We start from the raw sequence: 13,571 nt of genomic DNA on the forward strand, positions 1-13,571 counted from the left end.
TTAATAATTTAGCCAAGTTTTAGACATCCACCTAAGACGCCTGTAAGAGCAACGGGATTTTTCTGGCCCTCTTGGCAAAGTACAAACGCTCCCTACATGCTCAATTTTGCTCAGCTAAAAATGAAAACCAGCACGCCTAAGCCAACAGTTAAAAAGGACGAGAGAAATTGATAGTTCAGGAAACGATCTGAAACAATGTTATCAAATTAAGGGAGCACGTAGTCCAGCGAATAGTTCGGAAAACAATTTGAAACAAAGGGTTAACTGGGATTGCCCTGCTGCCGATCCCAATTAATTAGCCAAATTACAGACCTGTTCTTGTTTGCATTGTGGACCTAACTCTTTGTGGTTTTCTTCTACGTATGAAAGGTCCCTTTCCAAAATGACAAGAATTTAACGCATAAAACGATTCCTGAAAATACACAGATATAATAACAATCTATAATCCTCCAAAATGACAAAATGGTGTGTTTTTCAAGAGTTTGTATAAAACTTTACTACAGAATTTTTGAAAGATTGTTGTAAAATTTTGCCACCCTCCCTATGCCACCAACCCCGACCACCACCCCTCTCCTTTCTCCTCTCCACAACCACCACCTCTGGCACCTACTACCACTACTTCCACACTCACACAGCCAAACTCCTCCCTCCTTCTTGCTTCTTCACCACCCTACCACCTCTCACTTGTCACTGCCCACTGCTGCTACCCCCCTCTAACTTACCCTTCTCCTGGGGTGGGGGGCACAAGGAAGGGGGGAAGGGGGGAAGGAGGGAGGAGAAGAGAGAGCAGAAGGAGAGGAAGGAAGGAGCAGGGGAGAAAAGGAAGGGGGTGAGAGGGGCAGTAGGGAAGGAGAGAGAAGAAGAGAGGAGGCGGCGGGTGGTACTGGCGGGTGAGGAAGCAGCAACGATGGGGAGGGTGGCGGTGCTGATAGAATGGAGTAGGTGTTTTTTTTTAACTGTATGTTTTGTGTTAAAAGGTATCAAAAATTTGTGGGAATTTTTGGAGGGTTAGCGTGGATGAAATTGTAAAGAAAATTTGTCTTTCAAAAACAGAGGTGCCAAACAGAGCCATATATATCTATTCACTGACAAGATGGTTGTGCACTTGATCAAAATCGATCTCTCAAGGCTAGAATGGCACAAAGCCTCGGGGACAAGGGCATGAGAACTACGTCGCATGAAATGAGAGATCTTCTAATTGTTGTGTATCCACCGGTGAAGGTGCACGAGTCAACGCGCACTGCGCAGTTGTTGTCTTTGGGAAAGCAATGACATCCCTGATCGAATGACTGCCTGCCAACAGCATGACCATTCTATCTAACCCATAAGCTATCCCTCCTGTGCAACAAATATATTAATCAATAACCAAAGTTCAAAAGCAGACTGTGGAAATGGAGGAGGCTACTGGCTTAGTCCAAGCAAGAAATCTAAAAATTATGTTTGTCAAACCAGCACTCGATACTCAGCATCCAAGCAGAAACCTGCTCTACAGCCGTGAACACACTCGAGCTATCTGTTCTTAACAACCATATACACCAATCATGTGACTTCAAACTCGCTCTGATGCTAAGCTAAATTATTTAAATGATTCCCTACATAATCTTCTTAACTATCACTGCATCAAGCAATACAATGAAACATTACCTTGTAGCATATACCAAAAAGCTCCACAAATATACTTTGAGTGCAATCAATTTTCTAACCTTGTAAAATTAATAAGCTTTTTTGCATGTGGCTGATGTTTCTCATTCAATAAATGAGACACACAAAAGCTTCACAAAAAGTTCTCTTGCGACCCAGCATTCAAGACATGGTCTGGTACACATATGAACAAAATATCAACTAATCAAACATTTATATGCACATTTTCAGGGAAACAAAAAGGAAAAGAAGAATGATCTATTAACCTCAAAGACTCCAAAAACAAGGTAAATTTAATATAAATTGGGCCAGAGTTGGCCCTTCTATCTTCTATTGGCAATAAGCAGCAGTTCCACTTGACATGGATTGGAGGTTTATTTATTCTCCAAGGAAGAAACATATCTTTCAGTGCAATGCAACAAGAAGAGTAATCATGAACTATAAGAAATGTGCAGTAGGATGTTTCGAATTAACTGAGTAGTATTCCTTGGGCAAGAAAATGTCCCATACCATGTGGAGGAGCACCCAGATCTAGAGCTTCCAAGAGATAGCCAAACTTGGCTTCAGCCTGCAGACCAAAAAAGAATGTATGAAAATACACAACAGTGCAAACGTTGCTCTATCATGGCAATCAGAAATAGTTTGTAAGCTTTCAATAACTTCCAATTCACGGCAAAATTTCTTAACTCAGTTATTGCTTTCCTTCTTCCAATGTATTTAACTCAAAATACGAACACAAAAAAGGCAATTGACAGTCCCCTTGATCATTAAAAGGAAAATAAAACTGGAAGATTAAGGATAAAGGGTGGTCTGAGAAAAGTTTTCTACTAACAAAGTTCAATATTCACACACATAATTGAAGGACTCGAAATGCAAACTATATACCCATCTCAATGTGAAATACTGCAATAGTGCAATTCATGTTTTCAGTAATTATTTAGAAGCACGCTCTTGCCTATATCAGAGAAATGGAACACACTGAATATTTGACCCTTCAAAGCTATAAGTGCTGACCACATACATGAGCAAACAGTCAAATGTTTTAGACCCAAAATAGCATGACAAGGATTTCCTCAGGCCTTACCTGTTCACGCGAAATGCCAATGATTTCCAAGACCTGTTCTTGGACGTCACGCTTGTAGATTCTCAAACTTCCTCCACCAATCTGCCAGATAAGCAGAAGATTCCATTATACTTAAATTTATACATGCATACCTAATCTTGCAAAGATAAAAAACAAGATGTATGTACCTCCACACCATTGTAAACCATGTCATAAGCCAAAGCACGAGCAGAGAACAAATCCTTCACATCTTCTGGGTTAGGGGCAGTGAAAGGATGATGCAAGGCCTGAAAAACAACTACAATTTAACTTACACCAGAAGAGATACAAGAAAGGAAGGACCATATTTTAAGCATATAATCTCAAATTTTGTCAGCATAATTTGATCTTAACCGTGATGGTTATTATATTAAAAACTACCCTTATATTTCTTTCCACAATAGCTTGCATTAATCCCATATTAAGTCATTTCTAAAATCTAACTTAAACGTTTTACAAAACCTAGCTTACAGAAAAATCAGCTAACACTGAAATTACTAGTACAAGTCAAAATACATCCTGAGAATGCAGAATCCACTTTACCACCATACATAATGAAGAGGTCAATTCTACAGACAAGAATAGTGAGGTGGAAACAACACTATTACCTACTTCTTCAAGTAAAATACATCATAAACCTAAATAAGAGAATAGTACAAAAACTATAATCATAGCACCAACCTCAAGCCTCTGTTCAGCATCATTCCACTCAAACATAGGAAAATCAGTCACCCAAAGGATTGAGTGCCTGGACTAAATGACACCAAATAGACAAAGTGAGATGTGTAAAAATAATTAATCCAAGTTTCCTTTCCTTTTTCTTTTAAATCCAATAGTATATTGCATGAAATTAAAAGCTTTAAGCAGTAAACTTACAGGATCAATCAAGCCCAAATCATGGGCTACATACAACCTCAACCTATCTAAAGTTTTATTTACTGATGCAGGCTGACCCACTGCAAACAAGATGAGATCACCTGATCCCGCAGATAAGTGTTTGAGTAACTTGTCTTTCTTTGTGGGGTCCAAGCATGATACCAGTGGGGAAATCCCTTCAATTGCCCCTAAAAGATATACATCAAGCACTAAGAACAATAAAATCTGCAAAATGCGATGAAATGTGCAAACAATCACAAACATCACTCTCACCATCTTCTAACACCTTTAAGAAAGGCAAACCCTTTGCTCCAGATTTAATAGCTTCATTGTAAATATCACCTTTCTTCAAAGCATTATTTGAGTATGCCTTTCCTCCTGAAGGGACACACAAGGCTTTAACAATTCCCCCACTCTTCAAGGTATCTGCAAATGCCTTGAAGGAGGAATCTGAAAATATCTCAGATACCTGCAAGCCAAGAAAAAGTTGCTGCCTAAGACCATTAGGTAATCACTCCAAAAAACAAAAAATAGATTTAAGATTTCATAATATAGTATCATCTATGGTACCAAAAGAATGACAACCTGTCTCTCCCCCCCCCCCCTCTCCCAAAAAAAAAAGAATAAGGGAAAAGAAACTATTTTTGTTGGGACAAACTGAAGAAGGGGCTATATACTGCATTGGCAGTTCTCAGTAGTTCTCAGTTGAGAAAATTGAAAGAGATAAAGAATAAAAACAAATAATGCATGAAAACCAACAAGCTTTACATCTTTCAATCCAAGATCAAAACGAGTATCTGGCCTATCTGAACCGTATTGGCTCATGGCTTCAGCATAAGTGAGCCTTGGGAAAGGGTCAGGTAGCTGGACACCTTTGATCTCAAGGAAAACCTGCAGGAAAATATTTATCATGCCCTGTCAACTTACCAGTTGAATATCAGAAGTAACGGCAAAAGTAATATCAATACAGAATTAAGAGTTGTATTAAACATCTAAATTGGGCCATCAGAGCCCTCATCTACCCATGTAACCCATGGCTCACTAGACCCTAATTCCATGCTACAAAAGGAAAAATTGGACAGCATCCAGCTTTAAACTTCAGGGGAAAAAATCAAGGGGAAAAAATCAAGCTTATTAGAACAAACAACTATTTCGGAACAAACCTACATATATATATTATTTGCTGATACCAAAAGGAATCATATGATAGACTACAAGCATGACGAGGTAAAATTTACACTAAAACATACGTATAATTTGTTTCAATCTTCTAAAAGATATTTAGTCTGATAATGCAAAAGATTGTCATGTTTACTCAGAAGTAATAATTATTTTCGGCACCACATATAGGCCAAGCATGTGCACAGCTGATGATGTTTAGCTTCTATACAGCAAAATGTTATACAAGTTTTAACAAGATTAATGCTATTACAGTTCAATTCCCACACCCAGCCCATAACAGAGGAGAATGTTACTAAAATTGGAAAGTAAAAGATCATACAAAAATCTACCAGAAGGTGCGAAACCTAGGTCATCAAATTCAAATACTAACCAATCAGTTGAAAAACAGGATTCAGCCATCATATAGGCTCTGGTCGAAAATAACATTCGATTCAGAATTTCTGGAAGGTATTAAAAATTCAAATCAACAGTTTAGAGCCCCACAATGTAGGTAAATTTAGTTATAATATTGCTATGGAAGCACAGCTTCTTTTAATGAAAATTTCAGGACATGTTTTACAGAATTTTGAGCAGAAAATATATCACACTTCAATAGAGGATTTTATCAAAGGTCTGAAGGGACTCACAAATTGTGAAATCAGATTATTGCTCTACTATCTATTAGGCTATCAACTACAGCAAACTAATTGGCAGGATCAAGGAAGTGAGAGGGGTCAGCAGTAAACAATCAATATATTTTAGGCTATGGAAAAAACTATGGCCTCTGAAGCATTGCATGCTTTAAAGCCACAAACTACATTGAATAGAAAACACACATCATAGGGTATGGAACATGCAAAATGTGAGAATTGATGGTAAATAACCCATGCTACCTCTTCAACTATGTGGTTCAAAGATCAACATCACCAAAATCCCTTATCATCATATAGTGATATTACTTACTAATTTTATTTCTTCTCTTGTAAATGAGGCAAGCACTAGTATTCTTTTACTTAAGCAGTTAAGTGTCTCAGAAACAACTAGAACAACAAACCATGACCCAAGCAAACTCCAGTTTACCCACTCCAGTCACAATACCACAAATTAGCGAGAGGAAGCAGAAACAAAAGTAGACCTTCAATCATTAAGAAATGCCCAACTCGACCAGAAAAGTAAAAATATCAATTATCAAGAGAACTAACAGCAATCTGCAGAGAGAAGCAAAACATAAGCCCATGGTCAAAAAACTTCAGAAAGTTTTCACCTCAAGCGAATTTCCTCCTTTACAGATTCTCTGGCATCATCTGCAGTAGTAACTAAGAAAGGCAGCTTAGATCTCACAGTATTCAGAACATGGACACGCTCAGCAGCCACCTGCAAACTTAAGCAATTGTACTAAAACCACCAAAAAGAATAATCATCCAGGAGCAAATCCAAGTTAAGGAAATAATAAAACAGCGGTCATCAGTTATTAGAATTCATCTTCCACAATCAACTACACATCATAATTCCACAACCAACTTTGCAGAAACTAAGTAAATTGTGGAGCACTGAGATAAAGAACTCATCCTTGAACATATGATTATAACATCAGAAACAATTCATTACCTTTCCTTCTCTCCTAGTCAATCACCAGCATCAGACTTCGATTTTCTCTCTCTCTGATGCACCTAAGCTGTTATCTTCTTCTGATAACACTTATAGAATAGCAATTCAAACAAGGTCGTATTTTAACCATATTAATCATTACACTTGGAAGGTTTTTGTGGGGGAAAACATAAAACATTGCCCTTGGATTGTTCTTGTTACACCTGTTAATTTTAACACTTGAACACTTCAAAAATTGGGCCAGGGGGACTGCTTGAACAAAAGCCTAAAAAGGTTTTCCTTCAAATCACAATGCAAAACACCCTTGACACAATAGATCTGGTTGAATTCATATCAACTAGCACCACGCCTTGTTTTCAGCCATAGGCATGTTATTCTCAGTTTCTTAAAGAGTTCATGGAGACTAAACAGACAGGTGAACTGCCAAAGGAGACCTCAAATTCAAATTTTCTAGACTTACTATAGTGAGAATGTAATCAGTGACTTCCTTCAGCTGCTTTTTCTGTAATTATTGCAGAATACATCCATCTATGCATAAAGATTTAAAGCTAAAGCAGAACACACCTCTACCGCACCAGTCCTCATCTTCATGTTGACAGACTCAATTGGGCGAGGCCGAACAACACCTTCTACGGCCACCACATACTCAATTCTTAAGTCATTCACTGTTGAATGAGCATCAGGAAATTCGTTGGGAAGCGTCGTAATCTGAAATTCCCAAAGCACAAAAGGTAAAGACCAGTTCAACAACTCGCCCCAAAGATACTCTTTGTCGCAATTTCATCAAATAGCATATTCATAGCTACTCTTTCCCATGCAGCATTTATCGCAAATTAACAAGCATTCTCAACAAAGAAAACAAACCAAAACACGGATTGTAGACTGTAAGTACTGGTAACTTCAGACAGATTAGTTCAAATAAAATTCCATCAATGTTCAAATTTTTCCACGTTTCCTAGGCAGAATGCCTTAAATTTCTGACTTAAGTAAACAAACTAATGGTCATCATGTTAAAAAAATATTTATTACAATGGAAGAATAAAAGCAATAGCCAGTCAAGAACTATTACATGCTCAAGAAATGAAAGATTGAGAATTCATAATTTTTTTTTTTAAAAAAAAAAAGGAGAGAGAAGAAAATGAAAAATAAGTACCTGTAAAACACCGGTATGGTCACGGAGATTAACAAAAGTGAGGCCACCATGAACACGATGAAGAGCAACCCAGCCGCAGAGCCTGACCCGTTTATTCACATCAGCTTCTGACAATTCACCGCAGAAAGCGGTCCGGCTCACCCATTCAAGAGAAGGGATGGAGCGAGATACTTTAGGGGAAGCGGCAACAAGTGGTGTTTCAGTTGAAGAAGGAGAAGGAGACGAAGCAGAAACAGAAGGAGTTGAAATGCAGCGTTTAGGAGGTTGCGTGGGTTTGAAGCTGGGGCTGTGCGAGTTTAGGAATAGAAGAGGCAATGGAGGTGGTTTGAGTGAGAAGTGTTTATAGCGGAAGGCTATACTGGGCAGAGCGCGGAGGAGTTGTGCGGCCATCTCGCGGCAGCCGCTTCAATTTTTCAATTGAGACTCTGAGCAGATAAGTCCATGGCCGGGGGACGAAGCCGAATTGAATTGAGAGTCCAAAACTATGTCGTTTTCCTGGTCCTTTTACTTCAGTGTAGATTGGGCTTGGCCTACCAAAGCTTGCTGAGCCAGCCTGCTCCATTTGATCCCAATGTTGTTGTTGACCCTAACCATAACGTGATTGGGGTTGGGCATGTACGCTCGATCTATTTTAAAATGAAACAAAGTTGGGCCAAGTTACGTAGGAAAATCAAGTGAGTTAAAATAACTTCCTTGCGTATATTTGTTTGACAAGAAAAATTTGTAGATAAAATAAGTAGTTAATTATACTTATTGAAAATATTGTGGTAATCAAATATTTTTCCTTTAAAGTCCTGTAAATTTGGATGCAACATGCAGAAAATTAAGGAAGTATTTGTTGGTAAAGAAAAATATGGAAGAGTAAAGGAAAGTTAGATATATTTTCCTTTAGGTCCTTTGAGGTTTAACCAAATTGCCAAATAAACTCTATAATTCTACAAAGTTATAGATAACCCTCTTTGTGGTAAACAAATACAATAAAGACACTTTTGGGTGTGAGTTAATTATTTTACTAACATTATTGGTCCTCTCATCATTAATGTTATCAACATCGTCTTATGCTAGAAATCCTAGAATGCCCTTGAAACCATAAAAATTCCTCATTTCCTTCTACCGGAATCGATGTAATTTGCAAAAGTCCACCAAGTTGGCTGCTGCCAAATTCGATAATCATGAATTCACAATCAAAATACAACACATGAATCCCATGAGCATCCATCCATACATCAGTATATCCTTTTCATTAACACAGCAAAAATTAAATCCAAATGCAACAATTACGAGCTCTTAAAGTGTTATAAAATTAAGTTGGATGTGTACCAAATCGTCAAAAAAAAAAATAAAAATGTATGCTTTGTGTAAGCCCTACTATATTTGTTTGAGCCTGAATATTTGTGATTGAAATAAAAGAGAATCAAGAAAGAAACGAAGGTAATTGTAAAAGGGAAATGGCTCATCGAATTTGGTGCACAAAAGGAGAGAGTTAATGAAGCCTGGATGGTGGTTTTGGAGAAAGAACAGAGTTTCGAATTTCATAAAAAGAAGATTTAGAGCTGAAGTTACAGTAATGCAGCAGTAGCACGGATATTAATGAAGCAAGGGAAGTCCGATTGAACAAATGAAGAACAAAAACAAGTTTGGGATTAGTTGGGTCGTACGGTATCCAGTCCACGGCCCAGATACCCACCGTTGAAAAAAAAAAGAAAAAGAAAAAGAAAACACATACTACAGTCTTTTCCGTTTCCATATTTCCTCAATTTCCTTTCACCAACCTATTTAGTTACCTTTTCTCTTTCCTAGCCTTTATGTTTAATTACATCATTCTCCTTTATATTGTTTTGTTATGTCCTATATGCCTGTTATTGAGAAATTGTTTTTCGTTATTTTTGTTTCTTTACTTCTTCTAATTTATTCATTAACTTCTCTTTGGAATGCAAAAATTATTATGTTTAGATTGTATTCTCTTCCTTTCTTCCTATCTTTTCTTCTCTCTCTCTCTCTCTCTCTCTCTTTCTCTCTCTCTCTCTCTCTCTCTTTTTGCTTTTTTTGACAAGGATTAGTTAAAATTTGCAAATTGTAGGAATAAGGGCATTTTTATCATTTCAGTATCTCAGTTAACAGGGGTTTAGACTCCATCCATTGTAAGGGTATAATTATAATTTGGTCAAGCTATAGAGTTTATTTGGTGTTTTGGCCCGATTTCAGGGGAGGTAAATGTAATTAAGCCTAAAATGAATTGGAATTTACGAGCATATTCATAAGCGCATACGTCAGTCGGTTACAATTCTTTGGTCTCAAGTCACAGCAGCTGTTTTTTTCCTTTTTTTTTTTTTTTCAAACGAACGCAGCTGTTGCTATCAGTAAAGTGGAGCGATTTCATTGGTCGGGCGCACAGGCCATCATTTGACGTGGTCTGCAACGTGAATGCAAACGCTTAGAAACTAATTATGGCATATGATTAAACAAGGCTACATAAGCGGGCAAGAGTTGTATTAGCTCAGGATATATAAGTACACATTGGAAACGAGTTGAAAACATTGAAATCTGTAACATTATTAATGGCTTCTTAACCTTTAATATTTCGCAATGACTAATAATAAGAATAGTAATTATCAATGCATATTTCCATAAATAATTGATGATATTTACTACGTCTCTGATATAAGCTACTACTAAATACTAAGCTAAGGTAAGTATATTAAGAAGAAATCAAAATCTTCAAAAATCTTGTAAGCAGTCTTAATTATTATTATTATTAGTAATAAATTTGTATCATAACTGAGAAGATAATAACATTAATTATAAACTATGGCATGCTTTTATTTTATATCATTTGGAAAAAGTTACATGTGCATGGCGTTTGCCCGCTCAATATTACGTCGAAACGAGTGTTCTTTTTTCAAATAACGGTCCAATCGCTTATTACCTTAATTGACATGAGTACTTGACAAAGTAACAAAAAATTATTTTACATTCTTGTGATTACAATGTAGTGGCATGTCGTATTACTTTTTTTTTTTTGGGGTTTTGGAAATTTACATATCATTCCTTTTATGTATCCAGTATTTTCATATTGAGATTAGAATCGCCCAAAAAAAAAATCTTATGCAATAATAATTACTACTATTTTGTAAGTTCTTATCTATATATCAGCATTTACCATTCAAGTGTTACATGCCTTTTAATTGCTTACTCTTTTTTTTCTTTTTTGTCTATTCTGGATTAGGCTGTGAATGTGACCAAAAGGTAAGAACAAGTTAACAGTCTTGGCTTAAAAGGTAACAAGAAGTTAATAGTCATATCCTAAATGGTAGCAAAAATCTACAACGATGTGGCAGAAACTTCTAGGAAAATGAACACACCCTTTAAATCCCCAGCCACATTCCTCCCATTGGAACATAATTCCTGCTTAAACAATGGCAAGAAAGAGCAAGGGTAGGCAAAAGATTGAAATGACAAGAATGTCAAAAGAAAGCAACTTACTTGTTACTTTCTCAAAGCGCCGCTCTGGCCTTTTCAAGAAGGCTTATGAACTCTACACACTTTGTGGTGCTGAAATTGCAATAATCGTTTTCTCCCCAGGGAAAAAGGTTTTCTCCTATGGCCATCCTTGCCTTTACTCCATCATCGATCGTTTCGTAACCGGAAAAGCTGGCCCGAGTTCGAGCAGTTCGCAAATTGTTGAGGCACACAGGGCAGCGAGCATTCGCGAACTCAACATGCAATTGACTGAAATGCTTAATCAGTTAGATGCTGAGAGAAAGCGTGGTGAGGAGCTGATCAAACTGAGGACAGCGAGTCAAGGAAGATGCTGGTGGGAGGCTCCGGTTAATGATCTTGGACTTCAAGAACTGGAGCAACTAAAGGCGGCCATGGAGGAGCTGAAGAAGAATGTGGCCAATCAGGCAGAGAAGTTGATGGTGGAGGCTTCCAACGCGACTGCGTTTCTTGGGTCATCGAGTTCCAAGGGAGGAGGCCATGTTGGTCCAAGTAACATTGACGCTAAGGTTCCTCCTCCTGGTCTGGGACTTTCTATGACTCCTCATGGGTTTGCACTTGGATATGGTCGTGGATTTTTCTAAATCACATATCCAGAAATTGGTCTGATCTATTGTAGTGGTATTTTGTTCTGTTGAATCATATTTGGGTGTCTGTATTGTATCGTATAAGTAAGTCTGGGTATTAATCTTATCTACTTTATTCCTGTGTACTTTTGTTGATGTTGTACAAGAAGCCTTTTATGCCAAAACAGTAAAAATGGGATAAAGTTTTCTTCTTCGATGTATTAACAATCTATCCCATATTTGGAATCAAGGAAAGAAACCAATAGGAGATGATTGTAAAGTAAAAAGAAAAAACATAAGAAACTTTTTTTTCTGGCTTGAGACATAATCTTCAAGTCTGCCACATGCGATGAAACTGTCAAACAAAGATTTGAATCCAACGGTGAATCAAACCGTCAGCATTGGATGAATAATAACGGTGATAGTGTACGCACTGTTAGTGTATATAAGATTTACTCTAATAATAGAACAGTGTTAAAGAATTGCATGACTTAGTTTGAACTTTTTTTCCCTAATATCTCTTCACACCAGTATAATAGGGCTTTTCAGTAGGTATACTAGGTAAATATCGAGAGGCTAAAATTAAAAATTAAAAATCTATCCAAACTAATGCTTTTCGATACCGAAGGCAGAACGGCTTCGTAATTCTTAGCTTCCTTCGTCCATTTCGGTGAAACATCAAACAACCTATACATGTGAAAATTTTCCCAAAAAAAATGTTTAAAAATAGTTTCCAGAAAGAATTCTTAAACAACGCACTCAATTTGTTAATGTACTCATCTTTTTTTTTTTGGACTTTTTTTTTTGGTATAAGTGGAATGTCTTGAACTTTGGATCTCTCGTAACTCCTTTCTGCCTTATCATCTATCACATCCCTTCCCCCTCCCTCCTCTCTCAGATTAATGTACTCATCTTGATGCTAGGTATTCACATTTATAACAATTTTTATCAAGTTTAGTACTTGTTTTGAGGATCTAAATTCTTCGCGATTGCTAGGGCTATTAGTCGAGCTTTTTGAACAGGGTTTTGATAAGTCCAAACTTTACTCACAAATTAAATAGTGCTTTTAGGTTAGGATTTTGTTAAAAGATTCAAATTCAACTCACACTTGTATAAACGTTTCAAAGTCAGAAGTTTAACCTAGTAAGATCCTAAATTAGCTCATATTTAATTCGAGTTTAATATTCAGGGTCAAAATCTGTCAAGTCCGATTAAAGATAAAATCGAACGGTATTTTTTTTTTAACCGAATGGGTCAGACTCAGACTAATTCGACTCCATTAACAATTCTAATAGTTGCAGGAACACTTGCATAATACATTTAACAGTTGGTTCGACCGAGTTGGTTCGAACTAATCTCAGCTATTAATTTGAAATTTAAATAAATTTTAAATCAACAATCAAGATAAGCTCTAGCCTTGCTTGGTCGATCCCCACAATTAAAACCTTTAAAAGTCTTCTGCCAACATCACAGAATCCCAATTCGTGGTTTTGATGCCTGATTGACACTATACAAAGTTGTTTAGGATCACGGTTCGAAAGTGCATCGCTACAAATGAAAAGCATTTAGGTTCCATTTTGATTGGACGAAACGTCTTTTACAATAAAATTCACCATTCTTGTGCAAAATGTTTGATCATAATGAGTAAATTTTCATCCAATATTTGAATGAATTACTGAAAAAAAAAATGAATAGCATGTTGTTGCTGTTTCTTATGTTGGTTTTCTCATACTTGCACGTGTACACGTTAGTTCCTTTTACAATACCCATAGACAGACGATGTTTCCCCTTGTAGCACAAAAGAAGAAGAAGAGTTAAAAAAAAAAAAAAAGGAATAGACGATGATTGTATAGTGTTCATAATGATAATCAATAGGATATTAGCTAAATAGGTAGAGAAAAGTTGGGGGGATTTAATCCATGGGCCTTGAGATCAAAGTTCAGTGAATAAGGTTTCTGGGGTTTTC

The 13,571-nt window shown here is 36.9% G+C and overlaps 3 protein-coding genes across 5 annotated transcripts; 1 reads left to right on the plus strand and 2 right to left on the minus strand.

Moving 5' to 3' along the window:
- Window positions 1–1,023: 1,023 nt before the first annotated feature.
- On the minus strand, window positions 1,024–6,131 carry LOC140035147 (aspartate--tRNA ligase, chloroplastic/mitochondrial-like). Of its 3 annotated transcripts, XM_072074901.1 has the most exons (9): window positions 6,045–6,131; window positions 4,388–4,510; window positions 3,893–4,088; window positions 3,620–3,807; window positions 3,425–3,496; window positions 2,893–2,991; window positions 2,726–2,806; window positions 2,152–2,209; window positions 1,024–1,338 (listed from the first exon to the last, which is right to left on the minus strand). In XM_072074901.1, exons 2-9 carry the CDS (start codon window positions 4,442–4,444, stop codon window positions 1,169–1,171), a joined length of 921 nt encoding a protein of 306 aa, XP_071931002.1. In that variant the 5' UTR covers window positions 4,445–4,510; window positions 6,045–6,131; the 3' UTR covers window positions 1,024–1,168. The 3 variants fall into 3 exon arrangements, with proteins under 3 accessions (XP_071931002.1, XP_071931001.1, XP_071931003.1); XM_072074900.1 differs by lacking the exon at window positions 6,045–6,131 and having other exon boundaries at window positions 4,388–5,504; XM_072074902.1 differs by lacking the exon at window positions 6,045–6,131 and having other exon boundaries at window positions 1,253–1,815; window positions 4,388–6,038.
- On the minus strand, window positions 6,055–8,015 carry LOC140035148 (aspartate--tRNA ligase, chloroplastic/mitochondrial-like). The gene is made up of 4 exons (XM_072074904.1): window positions 7,542–8,015; window positions 6,953–7,096; window positions 6,389–6,468; window positions 6,055–6,154 (listed from the first exon to the last, which is right to left on the minus strand). Exons 1-3 carry the CDS (start codon window positions 7,929–7,931, stop codon window positions 6,451–6,453), a joined length of 552 nt encoding a protein of 183 aa, XP_071931005.1. The 5' UTR covers window positions 7,932–8,015; the 3' UTR covers window positions 6,055–6,154; window positions 6,389–6,450.
- Window positions 8,016–10,872: 2,857 nt separating this feature from the next.
- Window positions 10,873–11,637, plus strand: LOC113728688 (agamous-like MADS-box protein AGL62). Its single transcript, XM_072074903.1, has one exon. The coding sequence runs from the start codon at window positions 10,958–10,960 to the stop codon at window positions 11,621–11,623; it is 666 nt and encodes a 221-aa protein (XP_071931004.1). The 5' UTR covers window positions 10,873–10,957; the 3' UTR covers window positions 11,624–11,637.
- Window positions 11,638–13,571: the final 1,934 nt, after the last annotated feature.

The sequence above is a fragment of the Coffea arabica genome, chromosome 2c, assembly GCF_036785885.1.
Source record: "Coffea arabica cultivar ET-39 chromosome 2c, Coffea Arabica ET-39 HiFi, whole genome shotgun sequence".
In the NCBI taxonomy this organism is placed as follows: Eukaryota; Viridiplantae; Streptophyta; class Magnoliopsida; order Gentianales; family Rubiaceae; genus Coffea; species Coffea arabica.